The sequence below is a fragment of the Bombyx mandarina genome, chromosome 03 (genome assembly GCF_030267445.1).
Source record: "Bombyx mandarina strain Sakado chromosome 03, ASM3026744v2".
Classification (NCBI taxonomy): domain Eukaryota; kingdom Metazoa; phylum Arthropoda; class Insecta; order Lepidoptera; family Bombycidae; genus Bombyx; species Bombyx mandarina.
The window spans coordinates 5,751,052-5,776,016 of record NC_143210.1 but is presented as its reverse complement, the minus strand read 5'-3'; the positions used below and the strand labels follow the sequence as shown (position 1 = coordinate 5,776,016).

At 35.1% G+C, this 24,965-nt stretch overlaps 2 protein-coding genes across 2 annotated transcripts; one reads left to right on the top strand and one right to left on the bottom strand.

The window, feature by feature from the left end:
• Window positions 1-2,000: 2,000 nt before the first annotated feature.
• Window positions 2,001-5,133, top strand: crok (crooked). Its single transcript, XM_028186416.2, has 3 exons — window positions 2,001-2,170; window positions 2,264-2,425; window positions 2,834-5,133. The coding sequence occupies exons 1-3, from the start codon at window positions 2,107-2,109 to the stop codon at window positions 3,055-3,057; spliced, it is 450 nt and encodes a 149-aa protein (XP_028042217.2). The 5' UTR covers window positions 2,001-2,106; the 3' UTR covers window positions 3,058-5,133.
• A 1,169-nt stretch (window positions 5,134-6,302) lies between these two features.
• Window positions 6,303-24,537, bottom strand: LOC114250462 (UPAR/Ly6 domain-containing protein crok). The gene is made up of 3 exons (XM_028184345.2): window positions 24,316-24,537; window positions 10,350-10,535; window positions 6,303-7,564 (listed from the first exon to the last, which is right to left on the bottom strand). Exons 1-3 carry the CDS (start codon window positions 24,371-24,373, stop codon window positions 7,359-7,361), a joined length of 450 nt encoding a protein of 149 aa, XP_028040146.2. The 5' UTR covers window positions 24,374-24,537; the 3' UTR covers window positions 6,303-7,358.
• Window positions 24,538-24,965: the final 428 nt, after the last annotated feature.

Here is a 24,965-nt window from a genome sequence, read left to right as displayed (position 1 = left end):
ACACCTAGAACTACTTACGGATTTGCCTGATTTAATCACAGTGCTGTTGGATGCTATTATTTCTAACACTAGCAGCGACCAACGTATATTTAGGCCATGGCAGCAGCTTGCTTAGTTTTTCACTAGACCTCGTTGTCCTTAAGTTAAAAAAGAGGTAATTTCATATCACCTTACTTTATTTCATTATTTCAAAAAAAATCTCTCCCCCATCCGTTCCTTATTGCTTTTCGTAGGTACATGATTTCGTCGATTTTGTACGTGATTTCGATTCCTATATAACTTCCTATTTTCAATATGAGCCAGCTCCAGCTATGAGCGGGCCCTAGGTTCCCTATAGCCTATTAATTCGTTGTCCCACACATAGTTCTAGTTATGTTTGTAATTCTTTTGTTGTGCAGTCTGTTCTGCTATGGAATGCACTCAATTACACTCCCTCTCGGTATTATCCATTACTGACTGCTGCGTGTTCAAGTTCAGGGAATGTTATTGGAGAAGTTAACCGTATCGTCATGAATTGAAATGTTTGTTAATATATTCCTTATACGAGGGCTGCACTAAAAGTATCGGGAATGGAATATTTACACTGTTCCTGTCATATTAAAATCTTTTTAATTGAAAACTCCTTGGTTTTAAAAATCGAATACCATTTATTTATTTAAAAAAATATTCTCGGTCTTGTCACGAGGTTTTGTCAAACTTGTTTAGTCGTTGAGAAAATGGAATTGACTTGAGAAAATTCAAGAGCGATGATTTATTATGACTTTCGAAGTGGTTAAACACAAAAACAGTGTGTTGACCGGATGATTTCTGCATTTGGTGATGAAGCCCCATCCAAAACCACAATTTATCGCTGGTTTGCTGAGTTTCAACGTGGACGTGTCAAGCTCAGTGATGATCCCCGTCAAGGTCGTCCAAAAACTGCAGTAAAATATCCCTTAGAAATAAGGTGACACTCTACGAAACTTGCATACGCCCCGTCATGACCTATGCAAGTGTAGTGTTCGCTCACGCGGCCCGTACTCACCTAAAATCATTTCAAGTTATTCAATCCCGTTTTTGCAGGATAGCCGTCGGAGTCGTCAGGAAAGTCGACCTCCATGACGACCTGGACTTAGAGCCCATCAGTAAGTATATGCAGTCGGCGTCGATGCGCCACTTCGATAAAGCGGCACGACACGAGAACCCTCTCATCGTGGCCGTCGGTAACTACATTCCCGATTCTGCGGACAGAATGGAAAGCAGTCGACGTCGCCCCAAACACGTCGTCTCGGATCCTCCCGATCCACTAACGGTGCTTTTAGGTACCTCAAGCACCGGTCACCGTTCTCGTCGAACCCGTCGCTTGCGACGAAGGGCTCGACGAGTAAATTAACCTTCAGACACAGCCCACTGTCGCGTTTCCGATCCGGTGGTAGATTCTGCGAAGCACGGCTTTTACTAGGGTTCGTGTTAGCAACGTCGTCAGGTTTGAGCCCCGCGAGCTCACCTACTAGTTAAGGTTACGCTGAAATAGCCTCTCAAGGCTATCAGCTTAGGTAGGGAAAAAATGAAAAGAAATATATATATATATATATATATATTTGTTTATGTTTAATGCACATACCACTACCTAATGCACCTACCATTACTTAATGCACCTACCATTATTTACTCTGCACTACTTTTGGTTCACTAGTAGAGAATACGTTAGGCATTAAGTCTGCCAATGTAAATAGTTTCCGAAGTGTAATATATAAATTTCGATCTGTTAGATCAGAATCTCTGGAGTTTACTACTGGGATTCTGCCAAATAGGTTATAGAACTAAATAAATTTACACCATTTTATTAAGAGGTAATTTCATTTAACTCCATCCAATGCTTACTTAATGTTATTACATCTCCCCTAATTTTAATGCATTATCAAAGTCTTTCGTTACATTTTACTTTCCGTATGTACAGCAGTTTTTGTTTAGTTTTGGTAACGTATGGACTAAAATACCTTTGCCTGTTATGGGATGATTGAACAAAAAAAACTCTCTCGATGAATTTCAAACATAATTTTACGGAACTAATCATCATCAAATATTTTTGTAAATTGTTTACGACATTTTCAAGCCAATTATATCATGGAAATTAACAAACTTAGTAATTTTGTTGGTTTTTTTATTATTTTTAGTTTAATACCTCTCGGTAAGATTACTATTTCATTCACAAAACTTGGTCACGCCCTTATCGGTATAGGTACTTTAAAAACTTTTAATTTATTTCAACCGTTTATTTTAGCTCTAAGTATAAAATGTTGGAACTGCAGATCCAGCACCGATCCCAAATGCGCAGATCCTTTCGATAATAGTACAGTACCGATAACTGATTGCAATCAAGAAAAGGGACTTTCGCATTTGCCGGGAATGAAACCAAGCATGTGCCGCAAAATAAGACAAAAAGGTAAATGAAAATATTACTTTGATAGTACGAAAAGTATTGAAAACCACATTGAATAGAAAAAACATTAATGTTCATAAATTGTATTATGTTGGCTACAAGTATGTCTATAACTTTAAAGCATGTGACCTTGGAAAACAAAGACGTAGTTACTGCTTAAACCACTTAAATACTTCTAACAACACGAATACTTTTAAACTTTATCATATCAAACACCCAAAAATATATGGAAAAAGTTTTTGAAAATCGATTATCTCCATGATACGTTACTTACTCGCGAAAGATATTGAGCTATTATCACAAATTCACCAAAACATCCTTTGCTATGAAATTTTTCTAACAATATCTTAAAATTTACCATTAATTATGAGTATAAATAAATTGCATTGTAAAAATGTGTTTTTATTACAGTTAATGGTGAATGGAGGTACTTCCGTGACTGTGCTTATTTGGGTGAAGTTGGCATTCAAGGAGATGAAAGGTTTTGTCTCATGAGGACTGGTACATACAATATATTTGTAGAATACTGTACTTGTAACAGTAAAGATGGTTGTAATTCTTCTTCAGTCATCAGTCCTTTACCTATATTTCTAGTTGTATTAGTTGCGTTAAGCTCTTTTAAGATAGGGCTCTAAAAAAAAATTGGTTGTTGAAAGTGGTAAAGGGTTAAGGGAAAGTGGGTAAATATGTATTTTTTTGACAATAATAAGCATGCAAATCACTAGGTGTTTGTTAAATAATACTTGGCACAAATTAAACTAAAAATAATGTTAATAAGTTAAAGTGATGTATATAAACTACAATTTTCATTGAACATCAGTTAGCTCTCAAAATAGTAGATTAATTATGGAAAATAAATAAAGATACAATTCATTAAATACATACATCAATTCCTTACCTCGAAATAATGTACATTTCAGTTTTAAAGGGTCTTTAGAAAATTCAGGTAAAGCAATAATGACAGGCACACATTTTATTTCATCTAATTCTACACTAAAACAGTTTAAGGGTAGTTTCAGAAGGGTGTGAGGCTAAAAGAGATTAATATAATATGCTTACTACCTATCACCTAAGTCAATGCTGTCTATTTTATATTAATTTTACTTTGTGCACTAAAATTTAATTTGATCGGAGAATGCAGATTTTTTCATACTAATAGCAAATACTTATTGGTAGGATATATTAATTGTAAACCAGTATTGTTACGTCCCTAAATTACTTATTTTCGCTGTTAAGCAGTTCTATGTCTATTTTATATTAATTTTACTTTGTGCACTAAAATTTAATTTGATTGGAGAATGCAGATTTTTTCATACTAATAGCAAATACTTATTGGTAGGCTATATTAATTGTAAACTAGTATTGTTACGTCCCTAAATTAATTATTTTCGCTGTTAAGCAGTTCTATGTTCCAGTTAAAAAGGAGGGGCAGCCATTATTATTGAGGCTTCATACTCATATCAAGTGACTAGCAGCATTTATGTTGTGATATTTATAAGCTCTAGTGACCACCTATCCGATACGACAGGCCATGAACTTATACAACCCTAAACAATAATAACCTAAACTGATAAGAAGCAGAACTATTGCTTAAAACTAAATAATAGGTCGAAATAGATGATAAAATAATTTACTTGTATTTTGTACGCATGTTACTGAATGATAAACAATTCCCTCGTAATACAATTTCAGAAATTTAAACTGATGTCCTGGATTTTTGTTTTCACGAGTCGTTTTAATCTCGCGTTTCTTATTTTAATTTTATTAGAATAAAATAAACTTTATTAAATTACAGTAGAAAACTAAGTCAATTTTGTTTGAAATTTGTTTGTGAAACATATTTTTAGATTTGATAAAATCGTAATACTGAAGAAAACAAGTTAATTACACGTGTGGTTCGTATAGAGTAGGTATGAAAAACAAAATACGCTAATTTGAATACAGCAAATGATTGGTGCATCATTTGCATTGGATCAAATATTTGAGGTCCTCTCGTCATAAAGTTGGAAGTCGTAAGTCAAAAAAACGACCAGACTTCAAGGTACCTACTAGTTGTTCTTTCTGTGTGAAAAAACGAGGGTTAGGCACGATAGGATATTAATCAAGTGCGAACGAAATTATTTCATTCGAAATCTAATAGTCACTAGTAATAACTAAAATAATAAACGAGAGATTAAAATACTAGTTGTAGTTACGAAAACAATTAGATATTGCTTATATCTTAATACACAATAACAATTGGAAAATCAAGTAAAAAAAAATGCGTTTTCCTGATTTTTGTTTGAGAAATTCGTCTTTTTATGACGAAGACAAGAGATTTACAAGACTTGAGCAGCATATAGTTATTTACCATTTCTGAACCCGAGCTGGGTTTTAAGACGTTTGTTCTTTGTACATAATGAATGAATGTAAAAAGCACAGGCTACATTTTTGTTGTTTTTTGATGCGAAAAAGTGATGAGTTTAAGCCGTTGTAAGAGCTTTCATATAGTAACGGAAAGATGACACTGCCAACTCTGGAGCTCTGAATCAAAACTAAAGATAGTTGTATCTTCGAAATAGAATTCATAAATATTGTTAAACATTGATAACCGTATTGATTTAATATTAAAGACTGAATGAAATCCGTCCATGTAATTAATTTTTATATATTTTATGATTAAATCAAATCTTATATGACTCTTTTTAATGAAATAAAGTACTTAGAATTTACCGTTGTGTTTTATTTGCGTAGGTACGACTTAAAATTGGATATTCAAAGTTGAAAGTAATTCTTAGACTTGTTTTATCTACATATAGATGAACTCGTCGTGGCCTAAAGGATAAGATGCCAGGTGATTGTGCCGGTGTTCGAATCAGATATCAATTTTTTAAATGATATACGTACCTAACAAATGCTGATTTCCACGGTGAAGGAATGACATCGTGTAATAAAAATCAAACCCGTAAAATACTGCGTAATTACTGGTGGTAGGACGCTTTGTGAATTCGCACGGGTATGTACCACTGCTCTGCCTATTTCTGCCGTGAAGCAGAAATGCGTTTCGGTTCAAAGGCTAGGACAGCCGTTGTACTGTAAAAACTGAGATCTTAGAATTCGTATCTCAAGGTAGGTGACGGCATTTACGTTGTAGATGTCTATGAGCTCCGGTTGCCACTTAACTGCAGGTGGGTCGTGAGCTCCATCTAAAAAATAAAAACATATTTCACTATTAAAAGTGATACTTGCCTGCGGGATTTGAAAACCAGCAAACTAGCATCGATCGATACTAGTACCTACATCGAGCGTCATATCCTTTAGGCTACTATTTCAAAAACAGGGCAAAGAAATGGTGCTTAACTGTTTTGTTGCGCTAATTTCTATAACGTATATAATTAAAACTACAGCTGCGTTTGGAGCCTCTGGGTTTGCGGATGGCCTTCGGTTCCCTCTGTATTTTGTACCGCATGTTCCATGGGGAGTGCTCTGAGGAATTGTTCGAGATGATACCAACGTCTCGTTTTTACCATCGCACCGCCCGCCACCGGAGTAGAGTTCATCCATACTACCTGGAGCCACTGCGGTCATCCACAGTGCGTTTCCAGAGATCTTTTTTGCCACGTACCATCCGGCTATGGAATGAGCTCCCCTCCACGGTGTTTCCCGAGCGCTATGACATGTCCTTCTTCAAACGAGGCTTGTGGAGAGTATTAAGCGGTAGGCAGCGGCTTGGTTCTGCCCTTGGCATTGCTGAAGTCCATGGGCGACGGTAACCACTCACCATCAGGTGGGCCGTATGCTCGTCTGCCTACAAAAGCAATAAAAAAAAATATATCGAAAAACGAAGACAATTTCATTAAGCAGGAATGGATATTATACATTTCATAGAATAAACACCACATTATTTCGTAAATATCTTTATTCGAGATTAGATGCATTTAATTAACATTTTCATAAATGAGGTGGGTGAACGTATTTTTTCACAGAATATCATGTACCTAAGTATTTAATAAATTTAATGACAACATTCTAAGTTTTGGTGGCTTCGTTGCTCGAATGGTTAGTGACTTTGTCCCGGTCAAATTCAATGGTTAGTGACTTTGTCCCGGTCAAATTCAGGATTTTTGTTAAAGTTTTTGCTGCTTGTGCGCGTTTCCGATACTGTAATGCACATACAGGAGAAAATCCTATCTTTGTGTGATTTAATGCGGAGTGCTTATCCGGTTTTCTCTGAGAAGCTTAGTCGATAACTACACTAAGAAAGTGCTGTTGTTAAAAGTAACTAGGTACTTACTACAAAAAAAAAACTAAGTTTAAGTTACTGAAGGATTTCTATGAATATAAAATTAAAATAAAGAGAAATACCAAAAGCTCTAAAATCGTTAACAATTAAAATAGATGAAGAAAAAAGTATGTGCATTTATTTAGTTATAAAGAAGTGAAAAGAGGAAATTTAATAAAGGTTATTTTTTTGCTTATTATCTATGCCTACTTACATTTACGTTAACAGTAAATTATTTGAAATGAAAGTTACCGTTAAAAGAATGATTATCTATTAATGAAATGTACATCTTTAGTATCTACAAATTTGTATTTCGTAGGCTATTGCTGTTGTCAATTATTATGCATTATTAATTGCGGTGGGCACATCTAGATGGGTTTTTGTCCCACGTTATAGCTAAATACAATATTATAAAATACTTTGTACTATTCCAGATACATATCTTCAAAACCAAACCGTAAAGTATTAATGTAGCGAAACAATTCTAAAGTTAGTTGACTTTTAGGAGACTGGTCGTTTTGTAAATGATTTGCTTCAATAAGGTTCAGGTATGATGAGTTTTTTCAAACAGCTGATTACGTTAACAATGTTAGAATAGTGATATGAACAATTTTTATTTTTAATGTTTTATTTGAAACGAAATTTAAAATGTACGGTGGTGATAAGGAGTTGGATTTACTTCAACAGGAGGAGGCTGAGAGGTGCGAGCAATAGAGCGATCGTCCTGCCGATGGTGGCGGCTCCGTTGCATCCGTCGTAGTCACAGGTCTGACAGAAGAGATTCACTTCGTTTGCTTCGTTTGTGGAAGTAGGGCAACCGACTTCGAAGTCATCCTGGCGTTTCCAGGTGCAACCACGACTCACAACTAATTCACCATCAACTGAAAAGGAAAAGTAGCTTAACATTGCTAAATTTATATAAAACTAGCTGACCCGGCAGACTTCGTAGTGCCTCAATCGATAAATAAAAGACCTAAGCTTTTGTATAAAATAAACTTAAAACAAACAAAGGAAACCGTCCGACGGGAGACACATCAAAGGGAAAACAAAATTGTTATTTTTATTTAATTCCGAACATTTTCATATTTATCAACCTTTTAAACCTTCTCTGGATTTCCACAAATAATTCAAGACCAAAATTAGCCAAATCGGTCCAGCCGTTCTCGAGTTTTAGCGAGACTAACGAACAGCAATTCATTTTTATATATGTATATATACTAGCTGACCCCTTCGTAGTGCCTCAATCGATAAATAAAAGACCTAAACTTTTGTATAAAATAAACTTAAAACAAACAAAAGGAATCCGTCCGACGGGGACACATCAAAGGAAAATCAAAATTGTTATTTTTATTTAATTTGGAGCATCTTCATATTTATCTACCTTTTAAACCTTCTCTGGACTTCCATAAATCATTCAAGACCAAAATTAGCCAAATCGGTCCAGCCGTTCTCGAGTTTTAGCGAGACTAACGAACAGCAATTCATTTTTATATATATAGAAGAAGATAAAATTATAATTTGCGTAATTACTGGTGGTAGGACCTCTTGTGAGTTCGCACGGGTTCATACCACCACCCTGCCTATTTCTGCCGTGAAGCAGTAATGCGTTTCGGATTGAAGGGTGTGGCAGCCGTTGTAACTGAGACTATAGAACTTATATTTCAAGGTGGGTGGTGCATTTACGTTGTAGATGTCTATGGGCTCCGGTAACCACTTAACACCAGGTTGGCTGTGAGGTCGCCACCCATCTAAGCAATAAAAAAAAAACGAAGAAGAAAGAAAAAATCTACATAAAAATTAAACGCATCGCAGAAGACCTTATTATGAATATACGTTAGGTAGATACGGAGTTAAAAGGGCGTGGGATGTGTAACAAATTGTAATTACGTCACTAATTAGCGCACGTTGAATAATGGTACAATAGAACAATAAGGGGGAACATAGATAACTAGCTACTATTGCTAGACGTTGGATAATAATATGTATGTCAAGCCATTATGATTAGCGTTTCTGGCTTATCTTCGTAAACATTATTGTTCAACAACAATAGTGAGGTGAAATTCAAGAGTTGAATAGTGAATGTTTATTCAACTATTTTCATTTATATGCGCTTCTAGACACTCATTTTAAATACTATACAACCAATCTCGACTCTGAGCGTTGCAATTTACCTAAGATTCACATTGTGAGTTTTTGCCCTGACTATTCTAATTTTCGGAGTGCAATTCTTTATTAGGTCCTGACATCAATCTACAGGGCTGACACAATATTATACTATATCCATGCTACAGTTTGATTTGACTTTGGTATACGGCCGACGGCCTATCTGATTAAAGGTTAGGGAAATTCAAAGCCTACCTTTCCTATGGACCCCTCAGTAGGAAAGGTAGGCTTTGAATTTCCCTGTTAACTCAAAACTTAAGAGAAGGGCTTAAGATAGAAAATCGTGTGCGGATACTTCTTCTATATCGTTCCCTCACTAGTGAGGATCTTGACCACATGTGACGTTCTTCCACTATGTTCGGTCATGGGTGGCATGGACCGCATGGTACAGACTACCATAATACTACTACTAATAACTTTACTACTTATAATTACTACTACTTTACTTACTATACTACTTACTAATTGGAAATTATGATGTAAGGTCATTTATTAACAAGCATAAGTTTCATAAACTGGTTGTTTGTTTATATGGGTCGTCTATGCGCCTCATTTGCTTTTTGTAGTAATCACTAATTAAGCAGATGCATTACTTTAAATGAACACAAAACTCACAAATATCCGCAATTACTGTTTTATTTGACCACATTTTATTGTGTAAATGAATGGGGTCAATTCGTAAATAATTTGATAATCTTTCTTTTTTATACGCCCTTCAAGACTACTTACTGGTCATATTTAAATAAAACCGTTGCATTAATTTGTTTGAAATAGCTTTTTAAATAAAAATTATATTTTTAATGCTTAACTTTTCTTCGCAACTGTACTAGGGTTATTAATTCATAATCGATATTTTGTTAGGCGAATAATAAATGATTTGGAATTTAATCTACTATTACTACGCGCCTCTTTTAAATTTAAGTCATAATTTACTTCAATCATTGAGTATAATTTATCTACGTATAACGTTTGACCAGAAAATACACATTTATCTTTTTATCGGCAGTCATAGATAAATTTTTTTTATTGCTTAGGTAGTTGGACGAGCTAACAGCCCACCTGGTGTTAAGTGGTTACTGGAGCCCATAGACATCTACAACGTAAATGCGCCACCCACCTTGAGATATAAGTTCTAAGGTCTCAAGTATAGTTACAAAGGCTGCCCCACCCTTCAAACTGAAACGCATTATTGCTTCACGGCAGAAATAGGCAGGGTGGTGGTACCTACCCGCGCGGACTCTCAAGAGGTCCTGCCACCAGTAATTACGCAAATTATAATTTTGCGGGTTTGATTTTTATTACACGATGTTATTCCTTCACCGTGGAAGTCAATCGTGAACATTTGTTGAGTACATATTTCATTAGAAAAATTGGTACCCGCCTGAGATTCGAACACCGGTGCATCGCTCAACATGAATGCACCGGACGTCTTATCCTTTAGGCCACGACGACTCTCAAGACACATAATGTCGGCAGTATCTGAATGCAATGCTATCTACTTACCGTATTTCTTTTCTTTCTTGCATACAGACTTCGAAGCTGTCAAATAAGGAAAGGTAGCTCCAGCATTCTTGTCGCAGTTTTCGAGGCGGAACAAATAAGAATTCCCGGTGTCGATACGGACATTAAAAGGATCGTTGCACAGCGGATTCAGGTTAGACGAACACGCCCAACAATTCACTGGTTCACCTGAAATAAGTGAAAATTTTGATTTAATTTTTTATTTATGAAACAGACAAAAAACCCGGGTTTTGTGTTCGTAAGAGGAGATATTTTTTATTAGGTATACATGGATGAATAAGCTTACGATCTGGCCTTAAGTGGGTACGAGAGACATAAAATATGTCTAGACGACTAGATGAATACCTCCCCATTCCCACCAAAAAACATGACATTTCAAGCCCGAACGGATGACTGCTATGCGGCCGAACTTTTTTTTGTCCTTCCTATTGGTTAGTTGCCTAAGGGGCTATTCCAGCTACGCCCGTTCAGGTAGGTGAGCTCACGGGCTCAACCTGAGAGTATTTGCTAACACTAGCCCTAGCAAGAGCTGACCTTCTCAGAATCTACCACTGGATCGCAATCGCGACCTACCGAGAAGATCAGGCAGAACACCCTACCGCCACGCGAACAGTTACTACAAATAATAGGTTGGGGAAAAAGTCTTTTCGCATTAGAGTATGTATGAACTTGTAATAAAATCTCTTTGGCTATACTATTTGTATCTGGCTGGTTTTGGTATCATTAAAAGTTTAAATTTTAAAGTAGATAATTTCAAATTCAAATTAGGAAAATGTGTGATTTTTATTCATTTTTCGTACATACTGTCAAGATGAGTGAATCTAATGAAGAAATTCGATACATTTTAAAATTTTACTACAAAAAAGTTAAAAATGCAACGCAAGTCGCCAAAAAACTTTGCGATGTTTATAGTGCAGTGTCTGTGAGAGTAGCACAAATTTAGTTTAAGCGGTTTCAATCCGGAAATTTTGATGTCAAAGATGCACGTCGCTCTGGTCGCCCGGTATTACGGATAAAATGGATGCCATTTTTGAAAAAGTGGAGCAAGATCGGCATATCCGTAGTTAAGACGTAGCTGAAGGATTGGGAATCGACCACAAAACAATTTTGGCGCATTTGAATGTAGTTTTCGTGTTTGTTTTTTCACATATCTTATTTAAATTGGTGTCAACTAATGTTTCACAGTAACGTTACACGTTTGTCACAATAATAGTCACAAAGAACACGTATTATTCGTACGGTAACCATTAAGTCGTTCAATTGTTTACTAATACTGGAATGAGTAATCGAACGATGCATGTAGCGTAGAAACGTTTTTTCCAAGCTTCTTAGAAAAATGTGAAATAATTTTATTGAAAGTGTACTTTAGAAATGAGTCCGTACCTAACGAAGATAACTCCAGTTTGTTGTATGGATTTTGATATTTATGCATATCTTCACGCGTCTATTCTAAGATATTAAAGGATTGAGAAAAATGAACAAATCATTGCATTGTGTTCAATTTATTGATTGAGGAAATGTTTTTTTTTTTCCTTAATAACGATAACATTTTTTGCACGGCCTACCTCGACAGAGGTTTGGTCGGAACCAGGAAAAGTGTTGTGTTTTTTAATGTTCTCGATAGCGTAAAAGTTTACTCGATTTTTTATGCAGTTGGAACATCGCCCGTAGCGGCAAACCTAGGCAAACGCTCCAAGTCCATACAAATTTGAGTTAACTTTTACGCTATCGAGAAAGTTAATAAAAACTCGCACTAAGCACACTGAATGAAGGTTCTCACTTACGTGTTTGACAAGCCTACGACTCGTGAAAAGCCAATAAAATACTAAGTTAGAATTCTGTTTTATTTATGTACTTACAATAAGATTAGGACGGTGTAGTAAATTACACAATCAAACAATCACACTCAAGCCACACATACCTTCAAAATATACATCTAAATGGTTATATTTGATTACTCAGATACAGATTACATGTATCACATCAATACACTGGCTTATGTCAACCGACGCCGTGACGTGGACAGCTACCTTTTAAAAACATAGTACTTTTTGCGGAATCCGGAAGAATAAGATTGTGTGAATTGTTTTAATTTGCATATTTAGTGTTTCATCAGAACGTACAATGACGGGTATAATGAAGCATTTGTTATCTGCGAACGCATACAAGTGTAGAATAAATTAAGAAAATTAAGGCATGATACGACTCGGGTTTTCCTAAAAACTCCATTGGTCTCAATAAATTTCCAAATTCCTAATAGTTATCCAATTATAATTGTAAATAGACATGCTTTAACAAAAACTGACTTCAAATAGAAAAAAAAAAGATATTCCAAAACAAATTAATATGCACTAAAACCAATAATCATCGAAATCGGTTGGCGTGATATTGAGTTATTTATTTATTTGTCGAGCACGTACTTAATGCAGATTTAAGACTTATGTGGTTTTCTCACGGATACCATTATCAGAACTGGACTAAATTGAAATGGGACGACACGGGAAGCGTCAGCTTTCTAATAAAAAAAAACCTTAAAAATCGATTCACCCACTCAAAAGTTATGAGGTAACAAACATAAAAAAACATACAGTCGAATTGAGAACCTTTTCCTTTTTTGAAGTCGGTTAAAAATGCGTTGATACCAATAAAAAACTAATCATTCTAAACGTATTTGTGTAGAAAAATTGATCAGTCAGTCAATTAATTTCAAAAACAATATCACAATTCTTCACGATAACATCCTGGGAATACTAACTGTATATTAGTCGTAAGTAGTTCCTACAATGAATGGCAATGATAACAATTAACATGAAACGTTCGTCCCACGGTAGGTAAAGTAGGCGTGCTTATTCTAGAACTATCTACTTATTAATTGGCATTGTTATTGTCAATTGCGCACGAGGCACGTGTGCGTCTAGCATGTAATAACGCTTCAGTAATGATTTAAAAAAACGTATCGAGTCAAAACTGTTTTTTGTGAATTTTAGTTATTTTTTGTTCGATCATTATAATGTTAAAAAAAAAACATTAAAATAGATAATGGTTATTATGGCGAAAAAGTTTTCTTATTAATTAAGTTTTATTAGTTAATTTAGTTAATTTTAAAGACTTTGTTATGTATACTACTCAATTTAAACTTTCAAAATATTTAAAGTTTTAAATCGTTGAGATCGCTCAGCGAGTATATGCTGACCTTCGATGGTACCAGCTTACACAACATTCGTGCATTGAGCAAAGGAAAATGTTATACTCAAAGCCGGTTCTACACAGAATCTACTACGCAGTTGCGCACTTCTAAACTGTATTAAGCATTTGCTTGCTTTTATGATGAAAAATTCAAATAGTGGAAACTTTACATTTATTAGCTAAATGGTCCGCAGTATCCACATGTTACGCTAAATAAAGGATTCTTCAAAATGATCATCTTTCCAAACTATAATAGCGTCAAAGAATAACACATTTTAAGCTCTTTGCTTACCGTCCTTATCGATTCTATTAATTCTCCCAAGAAACTTTTCATCTTTGATATATTTAAATTTTACTGGCCACTTTTTTATTTTTTTTATTGCTTAGATGGGTGGACGAGCTCACAGCCCACCTGGTGTTAAGTGGTTACTAGAGCCCATAGGACATCTACGACGTAAATGCGGCGCACTTAATGCCATAGGCATTTATACCTTTATACTTTCTAGTATAAGAAGTTATAAATAAATAAATAAATAAATGCGCCACCCACCTTGAGATGTAAGTTCTAAGGTCTCAAGTATAATTACAACGGCTGCCCAAACCTTCGAACCGAAACGCATTATTACTGCTTGACAGCAAAATAGGCGGGGTGGTGTTACCTAACCGCGCGGCCTCTCAAGAGTTTCTACCACCAGTAATTACGCAAATTAAAATTTAAATTACAAATTCACTTATATTGAAAACAGATATACCTATTCACGTGGTGGATCTGACCACTCACGTGACGCTTCCATGTTCGATGCATCTACCGACGATTAAGACATAGATAAAAAAAATGTTGAATCGATTTTACCAATAAGGGTATTACTATGTCATAAGTTAAAAACGAGTTGTACACATTCTAGTGTGCGACTTCGACGATGATGTAATAACATCGTATATCTAATTAAAATAAATTTGCGTGATAACCGGTACTAGGCCGTATTGCAAGCCCATAAGGATGTAGTCCCTGGACGTTATTACTGGGTTTGGGCTTGAAGGGTAGGTCTTTTATAATCCAGTTGAGATTTTTCGACTTCATGCCCCTAGGTGTGGCATTCACGTTGAGATGTCTATCGACTCAGGTAACCACTTCAACTTGGGTGGACCGTATGATCGACTACCCACCCATGTGGAGCAATTATATCAAACACTACTACATTATAGCAGTAGTATTATATATACTAGTATTATATACCACGCTGTTAAAGCTATCACTAAATTCAAACAGGAAAACAAACACGATATTATTTATTAATAATTTTTTGCATTTATTATGTTACACGTAGTCATATTATGCTAAGAGTCTTAGGTATATCGACATGAATTCTGTTATAATTATTCATTGAACATTGCATTGTGTACTGCTGGATCCAAGGTTGTTTTGTACGATCATCGTAAATAATGAGAACGAAGTTAAGAGGAATGTCGTCACTCAGATTACCAAAAGCGAAATTTCATTAAACATGTGGTCGCCGGTAGTCGAAATTCGACTATAATTAATTGAAATTATAAGTTTGAACATTATCATGGTTCTATTGTCAAATACTATTATTTTACTTCTTATATTCACAGATTTCGCCAAGACAATATTATAGATAAATATAATTAAAGATAAACAATATTATCAAAATATAGTAATATAAATGTATACAATATAATCTATTCTCAATTTGACCACAGATTTTAAAGAATAACAAAGTTTAACTATAAACGAAGAGTATTTAAGCGTGTGTGTGTGTCATGTTTCTTTTATTGATTTAATGTATTTTTAGGCATAATAAAAAAAAATGGCATTCTGCACTCCCTCTCTTACATACTCCTCCGTCCGCGCAATTTTCGTAAAAAAATGTGGGTAGGTAGGTATATACCACCCATTTGTTTAAATAATACGGACGCCATTTATTCACGCGAACGCATCGAACAAGTAAAAACAAACCTTCAAAACTATGAAGGTTTGTTTTAATATAGATAGATATAAACACTAACTAATAATCGCTGTTCGCTCCGACTATCGCGTTTATATGAAATACACGAATTTATCAAACTGTTCTCGTGCCACGTAGCTACACACAGGTTATTATGATGTAAAAAGCCACAAGCATTTATTTTTATTATCTTAAGTAAATACGAGCTGTGGAGACTATTAGAGACGCGTAGATTTTATAAAAAATAAAGTCAATTCATTTCGGTTCAACACCATAGAAGAATAACTATCTAATAATCAAATAACATGGATTATATTAAAATTATTAAAAGGTTAACATACTATTATATGCTATTGTTTACTACTACTGGATCAATGAATGAAAACATTATAGGATTTCGTGGTGCAATGATTGCCGTCGTTTCCAAGTCCGAAGCCTTTTTGTCAATTTATACATGCGTTGAGTCAAATGATGATCTTAAAAAATATAGGTATAGTTTATTTTGCAAACGATTCATCTGAATTGCTACAATCATAATAGAGATGAGCGTGTACAGTTACATTACAATTTCGTTTTATCAAGGTATGCCCACACATAAAACACTAATTCCTGTAATCATTCAAGTATCCTTGTCGTGCTTGGGCTAAAAATAAAAATGTTTATAAATGATTTAGTAGAAATACCAAAAATATAGGCACTCATTATACGACAACCCTAAAACTGATGATTTTTCACTGGGTGCGCCGCAATGTATCACATTTAAAATCCTAGTTCCTCGGACTCGTGTGACTCATATTCGCTTTACAAGGATCGTTCAAAAATCTCTACATACTAAACCATCAAGTGATTATGTTTAACTTAGCAAATGAGTGTAATGGAAAACAAACCATTAAGTTAAGATAACATAAAGTACAATATTTTTTTGACCTTCATGTGACTGTCATCATACTATAAACTATACGAGTATAACGTTACGTTTGTCTTAGCCGTCAACTGTATGTACGAAGTACATTCATGAAGCCAAATAATAATTCTTTATTCATGGTCAATGTACTTACTTTAATTTCATGCATGACCATCAATTAATGCTAACTCAAAGACTATAGTCAATTAAAACAGAAGTTGTTAATTTTAAGTTAATGAGTTTCTCGGTTATCTTTAAATGTGTCAATTGTTCGATTTTTTGTATCTCCGTAAATATGTAGGAGAGTTCATGGTCTTTTTTTTAACGCCGGGGAATCTCACTTTACGGACACCCGGCTATGAGAAGTACTTACGGGCCGAGTTATGTCGGACTCCGGTGCCTTCAAATAAAAATAAGAGCAAGAGGAAGAAGTTCTCCTCTTCGTCCTCGAATTCATCCTACAAGACTACGCCTTGAGAAAGACAAATTGTTCACGGTCTGGTGTTAAGTGATATAAGATATTGAGAATATTGAGTTCGAAATCCTACATATTTGCATATCGGTTACATCACCACTCGAGCCGAAATACAGGACGCCTTTGCGGCAAAAATTTTCAAGACGTGCGGTCTCACAACAAACCTCAATTCATATTGAGGTTTAGTAGGGTACATCATGGAGTACATCGACCACTGTGTAAATATCTATCGCAATATTTCATGAATTGTCTTTTTAGATCTTTAGAGATCAATTTTCTTTTTATTGTTTGATATAACGGGTGGCCCATAAGTCCTTTGATATGAAAAAAAATTATTAAAATAAAACTAATTACATTATGAATTAAATTTTTATTTACATAAAAAGCTTAAAAAACGGGAATTATTTTTTGAAAATAACATCTCCTAAATGTAATCCGTTGCGATCACGGCACTCTTGCAAACGACGTCTAAAATTGTCGATGACTGCGCGGCACGTCACTGCTGAAATGCTTGTCATTTCTCTGCGGATGTTTTCTTTTAGGGCCTTAATTGACCGCGGGTTTGTGTCGTATACTTTAGCCTTAAGGTAGCCCCACAAAAAAAAATCCATCGGGGTCAGATCTGGACTACGTGGAGGCCAGGAAATGTCTCCTCTCTTAGAGATAACTTTGCCAGGAAAAAGTTGACGGATAACGGGCATAGCAGTGTTAGAGGTGTGAGAAGTGGCCCCATCCTGTTGAAACCACGTCCTGGCATTAAAGCCTGAAAAGTTTTGCAATTCTGGTATGAAAAACTCTTCGATCATAGCCACATATCGCTTACGAGTTGACTGTGTCGGATTTTCGCGAATAGACTGTGTCACTGTGTCTATGTTTTGTTCCGTACGTGACGTCCTTGGGCGACCCAACCGCGGTTTATCTAACGTCGAACCGGTCTCCTCGAACTTAGCAACCCAGTTCTTAATCGTTTGAAGAGTTGGAGTGTCGTCAAAGTTGTGTAAACCTTTGTGTTCTCGAAATTTACGATGCGCAACGGTTGCCGAATTGTCGTTTTTATAAAACTCGCGCACACAAAACGCACGGTCCGCTCCGGTAAAACGCTCCATCGCGACTAAATTCCCAGAAACCGAAGTTACTCCCCCCGTTTCCCCTGCACCGCTCACGCGCGCCCTGTTCGTTTTATTCAAATTTTACTTTTCAAAGGACTTATGGGCCACCCTGTACAATGTACCTATAGTACCTACACAGGTAAAGATACTTTTATATCAAATTTATTAGTCGTGTAGATTTCGTGGCGTTGTGTTCGGAAATGGGTCACCAGGTCGGATCGACGCCCTGTTGGAATTGCGAAGCTAAGTATGAAGGAAAATAATTGATAGTACTTATGCTTATCGTATTTTCATCGATTTCCTTGAGCCTTAGACTACTTTTAACCTCACCACAATAACTGTAAAGCATTCGATACTTCGGAAATAGTTTAGTGACAAAGTCGTCGTGGCCTAAAGGATAAGAAGTCCGGTGCATTCGTATGTAGCGATGCACCGGGTACCAATTTTTGTAATGAAATACGTACTTAACAAATGTTCACGATTGACTTCCACGGTGAAGGAATAACATCGTGTAATAAAAATCAAACCCGCAAAATTATAAATTGTGTAATTACTGGTGGTAGGACCTCTTGTGAGTCCGCACGGGTAGGTACCACCTCCCTGCCAATTTCAGCCGTGAAGCAGTAATGCGTTTCGGTTTGAAGGGTGGGGCAGCCGTTGTAACTATACTGAGACCTTAGAACTTATATTTCAAGGTGCGTGGTGCATTTACGTTGTAGATGTCTATGGGCTCCAGTTACCACTTAACACCAGGTGGGCTGTGAGCTCGTCCACACATCAAAGCAATAAAAATATAAAAAAAAAAACGTGATTAAGCCGTATTTTTTTTTTATCTTCAAGCCGAGCGAACTAAGCTTAGCTCACACCGATTTTTTTTCTATTGATAGCAAAGTCAGTGCAAGAGATTTACACGGTGTAACAATGTCTAGGAAGGCCGTAAATCATCTATAAAAACAATCTTGTGAGCACACCCAGTGACCTTAGTGCCTCTCGCCATGGTCGCAATGAATACGCAAATAGTCTGTGTTGCGCACAAAATACGGTTGAATTTGCTGTACAGTTGACGGGGTTGTGATGTCATCGCTGTTTCCTTTAGTATTTAGGGACCACCATAAACCATGACATCATTTTATACGTGCGTTCGTATATATAGATATAATGAACGGAAACCTAGTTCCGATATTAAATACTTTCATTAGTTTTTATATGGACAAATGTGCATTCTTATAACTATTTTTTTTTTTCATTTGTTTGCAGACGATCATACGGCCCACCTGATGTTGAGTCGTTACCGTCGCCCATGGACTTCAGCAATGCCAGGGGCAGAGCCAAGCCGCTGCCTACCGATTGTAATAAAAATTAAAATTTTGGCAACGTTCTACTTTATTATATCACAACAATGTCTTTCACGTCATGTCAGTTTGTGTGGTGATCTAAAGTATTTGAACTTTAAATACTGTTTTGAAGGTATCTGTAAAAGATTTATACTATTTTATTCACTTTATCGTTCTACTTAATTTTTCGAGATAGACATATTATGACTTTCAGTAACACAACATCTTAGCACCAGATGACCAGCAAGTTCTTTTACCAAACTTGAGCAATATAAATTGTTGGCAAAAATCAAGTAAATTTTTATTTCATCACCCGTTCACGTGTCAGGTCTTATTTGTTTTTCCATAATTTGTCATTGTATTGACTGACTCACCGTACCTATGTATTTAGATAAGGTTAGCTTCGTATAGCACTATTAATCACGTGAACTCATTGCCCACAACAATCGGACCCGTCGGTACCTTTATAATATTGTACCGGAGTTTGGCAGACTACCTCACGAAATTTGTTTGCAACGCGAAAAATACGCGTCATCGTTCCAAAGAAAAGATCGCTTGTATATACAATGAAATAGCGTTGATGAAGCAAAAGTATTTTCAATATTCGAATCTTTTAGAACAAGGTCAGCTTATGAAGCAGAAAAAAAGACTAAATCATCACCTAAACCCGCTTTTAAAATCAAATATGACCAAAACTTTTTAATATATGACATTTGTTTCTTTTTAAGACATCCACACAACTGAGCTAAACATTTAATTATACTCTTAACCACCGGTAATAGAATAGATATGAACAAGATTACTAGCAAGAACTTTGAATAATATAACTTTAAGTATTTAAGTATAATTTCAATGTATCCTATTATGAGTGAATTGTATGTTCTTATGAGTAATAAATATTATTTAACCTTAACGCCTGGACAGTAGAGTTAGGTGACTAGGATCCTTGTGGCCTATTGACATTACTAACTAAGGTCAGGGATCTAGAGAACCAGCCCACTTAATCTACCCTATTAACTATACGGATGATTCGGTAAATTAGTTTGATTGGGCTCTTTGAACATTAAAATCGTTGTAAGAAATAAAAATTTAAATTAAGGCAAACATTACGCATCAAATGTTACAAACTGCGAATTGTTCTTTAATAACAATTGAGTTTTTAGTTTTGTTATTTTACTCACGAACCTCCTTAGGTACGAAAATTTCGAAGCCCGTTATTGTATTTTTATGTTTAATCATAACAATTCGATTTTTTTTCTTTATCGCTTCCACGCGTGGACGTGCTCACAGCCCACATGGTGTTAAGTGGTTACTGGAGCCCATAGACATCTACAACGTAAATGCGCCACCCGCCTTGAGATATAAGTTCTAAGGTCTTAGTATAGTTACAACGGCTACCCCACCTTTCAAGCCGAAACGCATTACTGCTTCACGACAGAAATAGACGGGGTGGTGGTACCTACCCGTGCGGACTCACAAGAGGTCCTACCACCAGTAATAAAATAAAATCGATAATGACATCTCCGAAAACTTCTTATAACACAGAAACTCTTCGGCAGTGGAGTGGATGTAGGTATAATAAATAAATCCCCAAACTACTGAACTAGTGGTTCAAGTGATAACATTTGAAGAAATTATCATAACAGACCGTACACTCGAAATTGATGACAAGGGCCAACAAGGTCATTGTCCTGTAAATGGAACCAAATTCTCATATAAATCTATCAATAACTACTAATGGCGTGATTTGCCATCGCTTCGTCACGAATACAATAGCTGTGGTCATCCTGGGGAGTTTTTTTTCTATCAATAGTTTCTCAATATAACATGCGGGTCTTCGATGACTATCAATTCTCGGACACATTATAGGGGTTGAATGCTTGCTTATTAAATTAATTCAATGTTGTAATTCATGTAAGTTGATATTTCGTAACTTATAATTGGAGTCTTATATTTGACGCTGGCTAGTATGAAAACGACTTAAACTTAACCTAACTGGGATGAGCCGTGGCTAATTCATAGCGTCTTAACAGTGAGCAATCATGAAAACATTAAAATTTTGGTCCGTTTTGGGACACTCATCCACGACCGTAAATTGGTAATAACGTGTCATGCAAGCATTTTCAGACAAATTACAGATTGGTCGAACAGAACTGATCAAAAACGTTTTCCTTCATGAATTTTTGTTGTTACGTGTATATTCATTTATTTTTATAATAATAAATGAATAATAAATATTTACTAACAATCACTCCACGTTAACTGGTCCCGTGGTAAGTTCGTAAAGAACTTGTGTTACAGGTACCAGATAACGGAAATAAATGTAAGATTTTTATTATACACATATTTAATATACATCCATAACCCTGGAAAAGACATTTTATATTTATCATACAAATATCTTCCCTTGACGGGATTCGAACCCGCGACCCCCTTGTGTAATGACCATGTCACTTACCACTACACCAGACGGCCGTTAAAATATATATTAGAATAAAATAGATATTATTATTTTTATACATAAAATAATAATATCTATTCATTTAAGTCAGCATTTTTTTGAATGTTGATATTTATGTGAAATGCATCCATTACTTTTCCTTAGATGAATCTTGTGCAGCTGATGGTTGTCCGGAAAAGATCGCTCTTATCGATTAGACCGCTTTGTGTACAATTTTAAATTTGATGTTTTTTTAATTAGTGTACAATGAAGTATACTCGCTGAATCAATGAATCTAATCAAGTAATATAAATTTTTAACAACTTATAAATACATTATTGCCTAAAATTTAATCTAATTAAAACTCTTTTTACGTTTTAATCTCATGTTTTTTACTATCATTACATAAGTTTTAAATACTTTACAGTTTCCGTGGTCACTGGACTTTGACGACAGACGATATTCAAATTAAATCGCAAAGAGCAGTTTCTTAATGTCTACGACTCGCCGAAATAAAAATAAAATACCTGAGTTAAAATATAATAATATATACCTACCTACTTTATTACAATTTTAATATATTCGAGATGAAACTATAACATTCTATTGTTGCAAAGCCGGTTTTAGAGTATAAATGATTGCCTAATAATAAGACGTCAAGGAAATTTCTGGATATGTTTTGTAATGCTAATAAAGCTATTTTTTCATTTAAACAAACTAAAAAAAGAAATTACATAGGTATTTAAAACATTTTTTTGCCTTTCGTGATGATTTTACGATATACTTTAAAATAATTGATTAATCACCTAGAGAAACAAAATACTGGACATAAATAAAATAATTATTTTACAATTCACATCTGCGTTTTCACGTAAGAAAATAAATTTCACTCCTAGCTATTGTAACATAAATACATGTTGATTGTCTATGATTAGACATTACAAGTGCCTATTTTCGATGTACACTTTAATGATTATAATAAACGCGTGTATCTATAACGTAACGTAAAAAAAACTAGCAAACTTATTATTATTAATCGTATTTTTAGTAACATTCGAAAGCTGCACGAAATTTTGTACTTGGGTACATAATCTAAAGGGCATTTAAAAGTGTGTCAAACTATAAAGTGAAAAGTGAAAGCGGAAACAACATACATACATAATCTAAGCTATTTGTGAACGCACGTCGTGCTGGCTGGAATGAAAGTTTCGTTCACATTAAAATTTAAACAAATACGAATGTAGAATATTTTATTTTATATTTTGGCAATAATTACATCCTAATATCGAATAGGCAATAAAAACTTTAAACTAGATACGTAAGACGTTTTTCTTTCTAAACAAAATTCTTAAACTCTTCGACTCGTGTAATAACATCATAAATATATTATTATTAATTTGGGGAGGCTTAACGACGGAAGGAAGATCATCCACCGAGCGGGTGATATTTGCTCGGTAGACCGACGGTCCGTATGTTGTTGTTCGGAATAATATGCAAGCTTGTCTTGAAAATGTAATTGAGATTCAGGCATCTGTCAAATATCTTGCGTTGTATGATGGCTACCCGCCACAGCTCTGTGAATATTTTCTTTTTTCAAACGAAATACTAAGAATCCATTTTAAACTGGTTCCAAAATAATGGATGGACGTTGCTAGTCGCGCTACGTAATTTTTCATTATTTGAAATCAGAATCGTAGATGAGTGAGAGAAATATTGACGTGCAACACGCATTGACAACGCGCAGACAATTGTTTAGTTATGTTCAAGGACCTGTAGTTTTTTACATAATAGGCTTAAATCACGCTTTTCAACTGAAGATTATGTTTCCGTTTAAGATAGTTACAATGATTACTGTTGTCTTATTTGAATAAACATAACTTTCATTGGTCCTTCTCTACCAAATCATTTTTTTAATTGAACGCTGGCTGGATGTTAATATTATTACTCCATTTATTATATTATTCTGCAAAAGAAACTTAAAAAAAATTACTAGCAGACGTTACATTACCATAACTATTGTACGATTTTGATTATTATTTTCCCGCCATAAATTTAAAATCACTAATATGTAGCCCTCTTCACCTCCCCCGAGTAATCGTGGAGCCCGCCAAAACGGAATTATTTTAGAACCGGAATTTAGTAGGCGTGGAGATTTTAATTTTTATTGTAATTAACGGTTAACATTAAGTGTACTATCATCATTTAGTTGCAAGTTTACCAGAGGAAACTGGTTTTGGGTAAATAGCAAAAGTCAATAATACCTTAGAGTGACGTAAAAAGTCAACACTGTTATTAATACTACTACATTTTGTCAAAACGATATAATATCTAGGTATTTAACAATTAGCTAATATATTCATTCACTTTTAATCACACATCTATGCATATTGTTATTTAAAAAAAGTGAAGTGGTGTAATGTTTATTTTTGTATCAAAAACCAGTTCACAAACAAGCAAAATAAAAAAAATACTTTTAAAGTGCAGACCAAAAAATACGTAAATATTAATTAAAATACTTTAATTCATTACTTACTGTCCTTCACGAATAGCGCAAGAAGTAAAACGGGCACAAGAAACGATAGTTTTGCCATTATGATGCACAATAAACTCACTAGGTTATCTGAAAACACGAAAGACGTCTATCGTTTGCACGAAATTGCGAACGAATGACCGAAACGAGTGATCCAGTTGGCTGAGTCTGAATGCCGACCGCAGTCGCTTCAATCGCTTTGGTTCGCTATCGTTGGTAGTGATAGTGACTCGGTGCATAGCATCGCGCTTTCAGCCAGTGCGTAAATATTCCACTATTTAGCGGCAAAAACGCTGCGTTACATAATATCGTCTTCTCGCATTAGAACTGTATAATCTCAAAACTTACTATTTTAAAGGAGTTAAAGGTTTAACATGTGATATTTTTAATAGTAATCATCTCTGCAACGTTATTTTTTTATTGGAGTTTACTCCTTTAGAATCGATTTACATATATAGGCCCGGGGTATGAAAATTATGGGGACCAAAATCGTACTAGCATGTCACACGAAATGCGTTATGCGCATTTCGTGTGACATGCTAGTACATGCGCCGGCAGTCCGCCACAAAGCCTCGTACTGATCGCGCGTTTCTCTCATTATTGTATTTTCATATATTTGTTAGTCGTTTGTTTTGTGTCTCGTTAATTTGTTA

What these genes read in the sequence shown, in the direction of transcription:
- crok (XM_028186416.2), top strand. Translation starts at nt 2,107, where the DNA reads ATGGAAATTAACAAACTTAGTAATTTTGTTGGTTTTTTTATTATTTTT. An exon ending in TTTTAGTTTAATACCTCTCG is followed by an intron (nt 2,171 to 2,263) that starts GTAAGATTACTA and finishes CGTTTATTTTAG; the next exon opens with CTCTAAGTATAAAATGTTGG. An exon ending in CCGCAAAATAAGACAAAAAG is followed by an intron (nt 2,426 to 2,833) that starts GTAAATGAAAAT and finishes TTTTTATTACAG; the next exon opens with TTAATGGTGAATGGAGGTAC.
- LOC114250462 (XM_028184345.2), bottom strand. Translation starts at nt 24,373, where the DNA reads ATGGCAAAACTATCGTTTCTTGTGCCCGTTTTACTTCTTGCGCTATTC. An exon ending in TGCGCTATTCGTGAAGGACA is followed by an intron (nt 10,536 to 24,315) that starts GTAAGTAATGAA and finishes CACTTATTTCAG; the next exon opens with GTGAACCAGTGAATTGTTGG. An exon ending in CAAGAAAGAAAAGAAATACG is followed by an intron (nt 7,565 to 10,349) that starts GTAAGTAGATAG and finishes TTTCCTTTTCAG; the next exon opens with TTGATGGTGAATTAGTTGTG.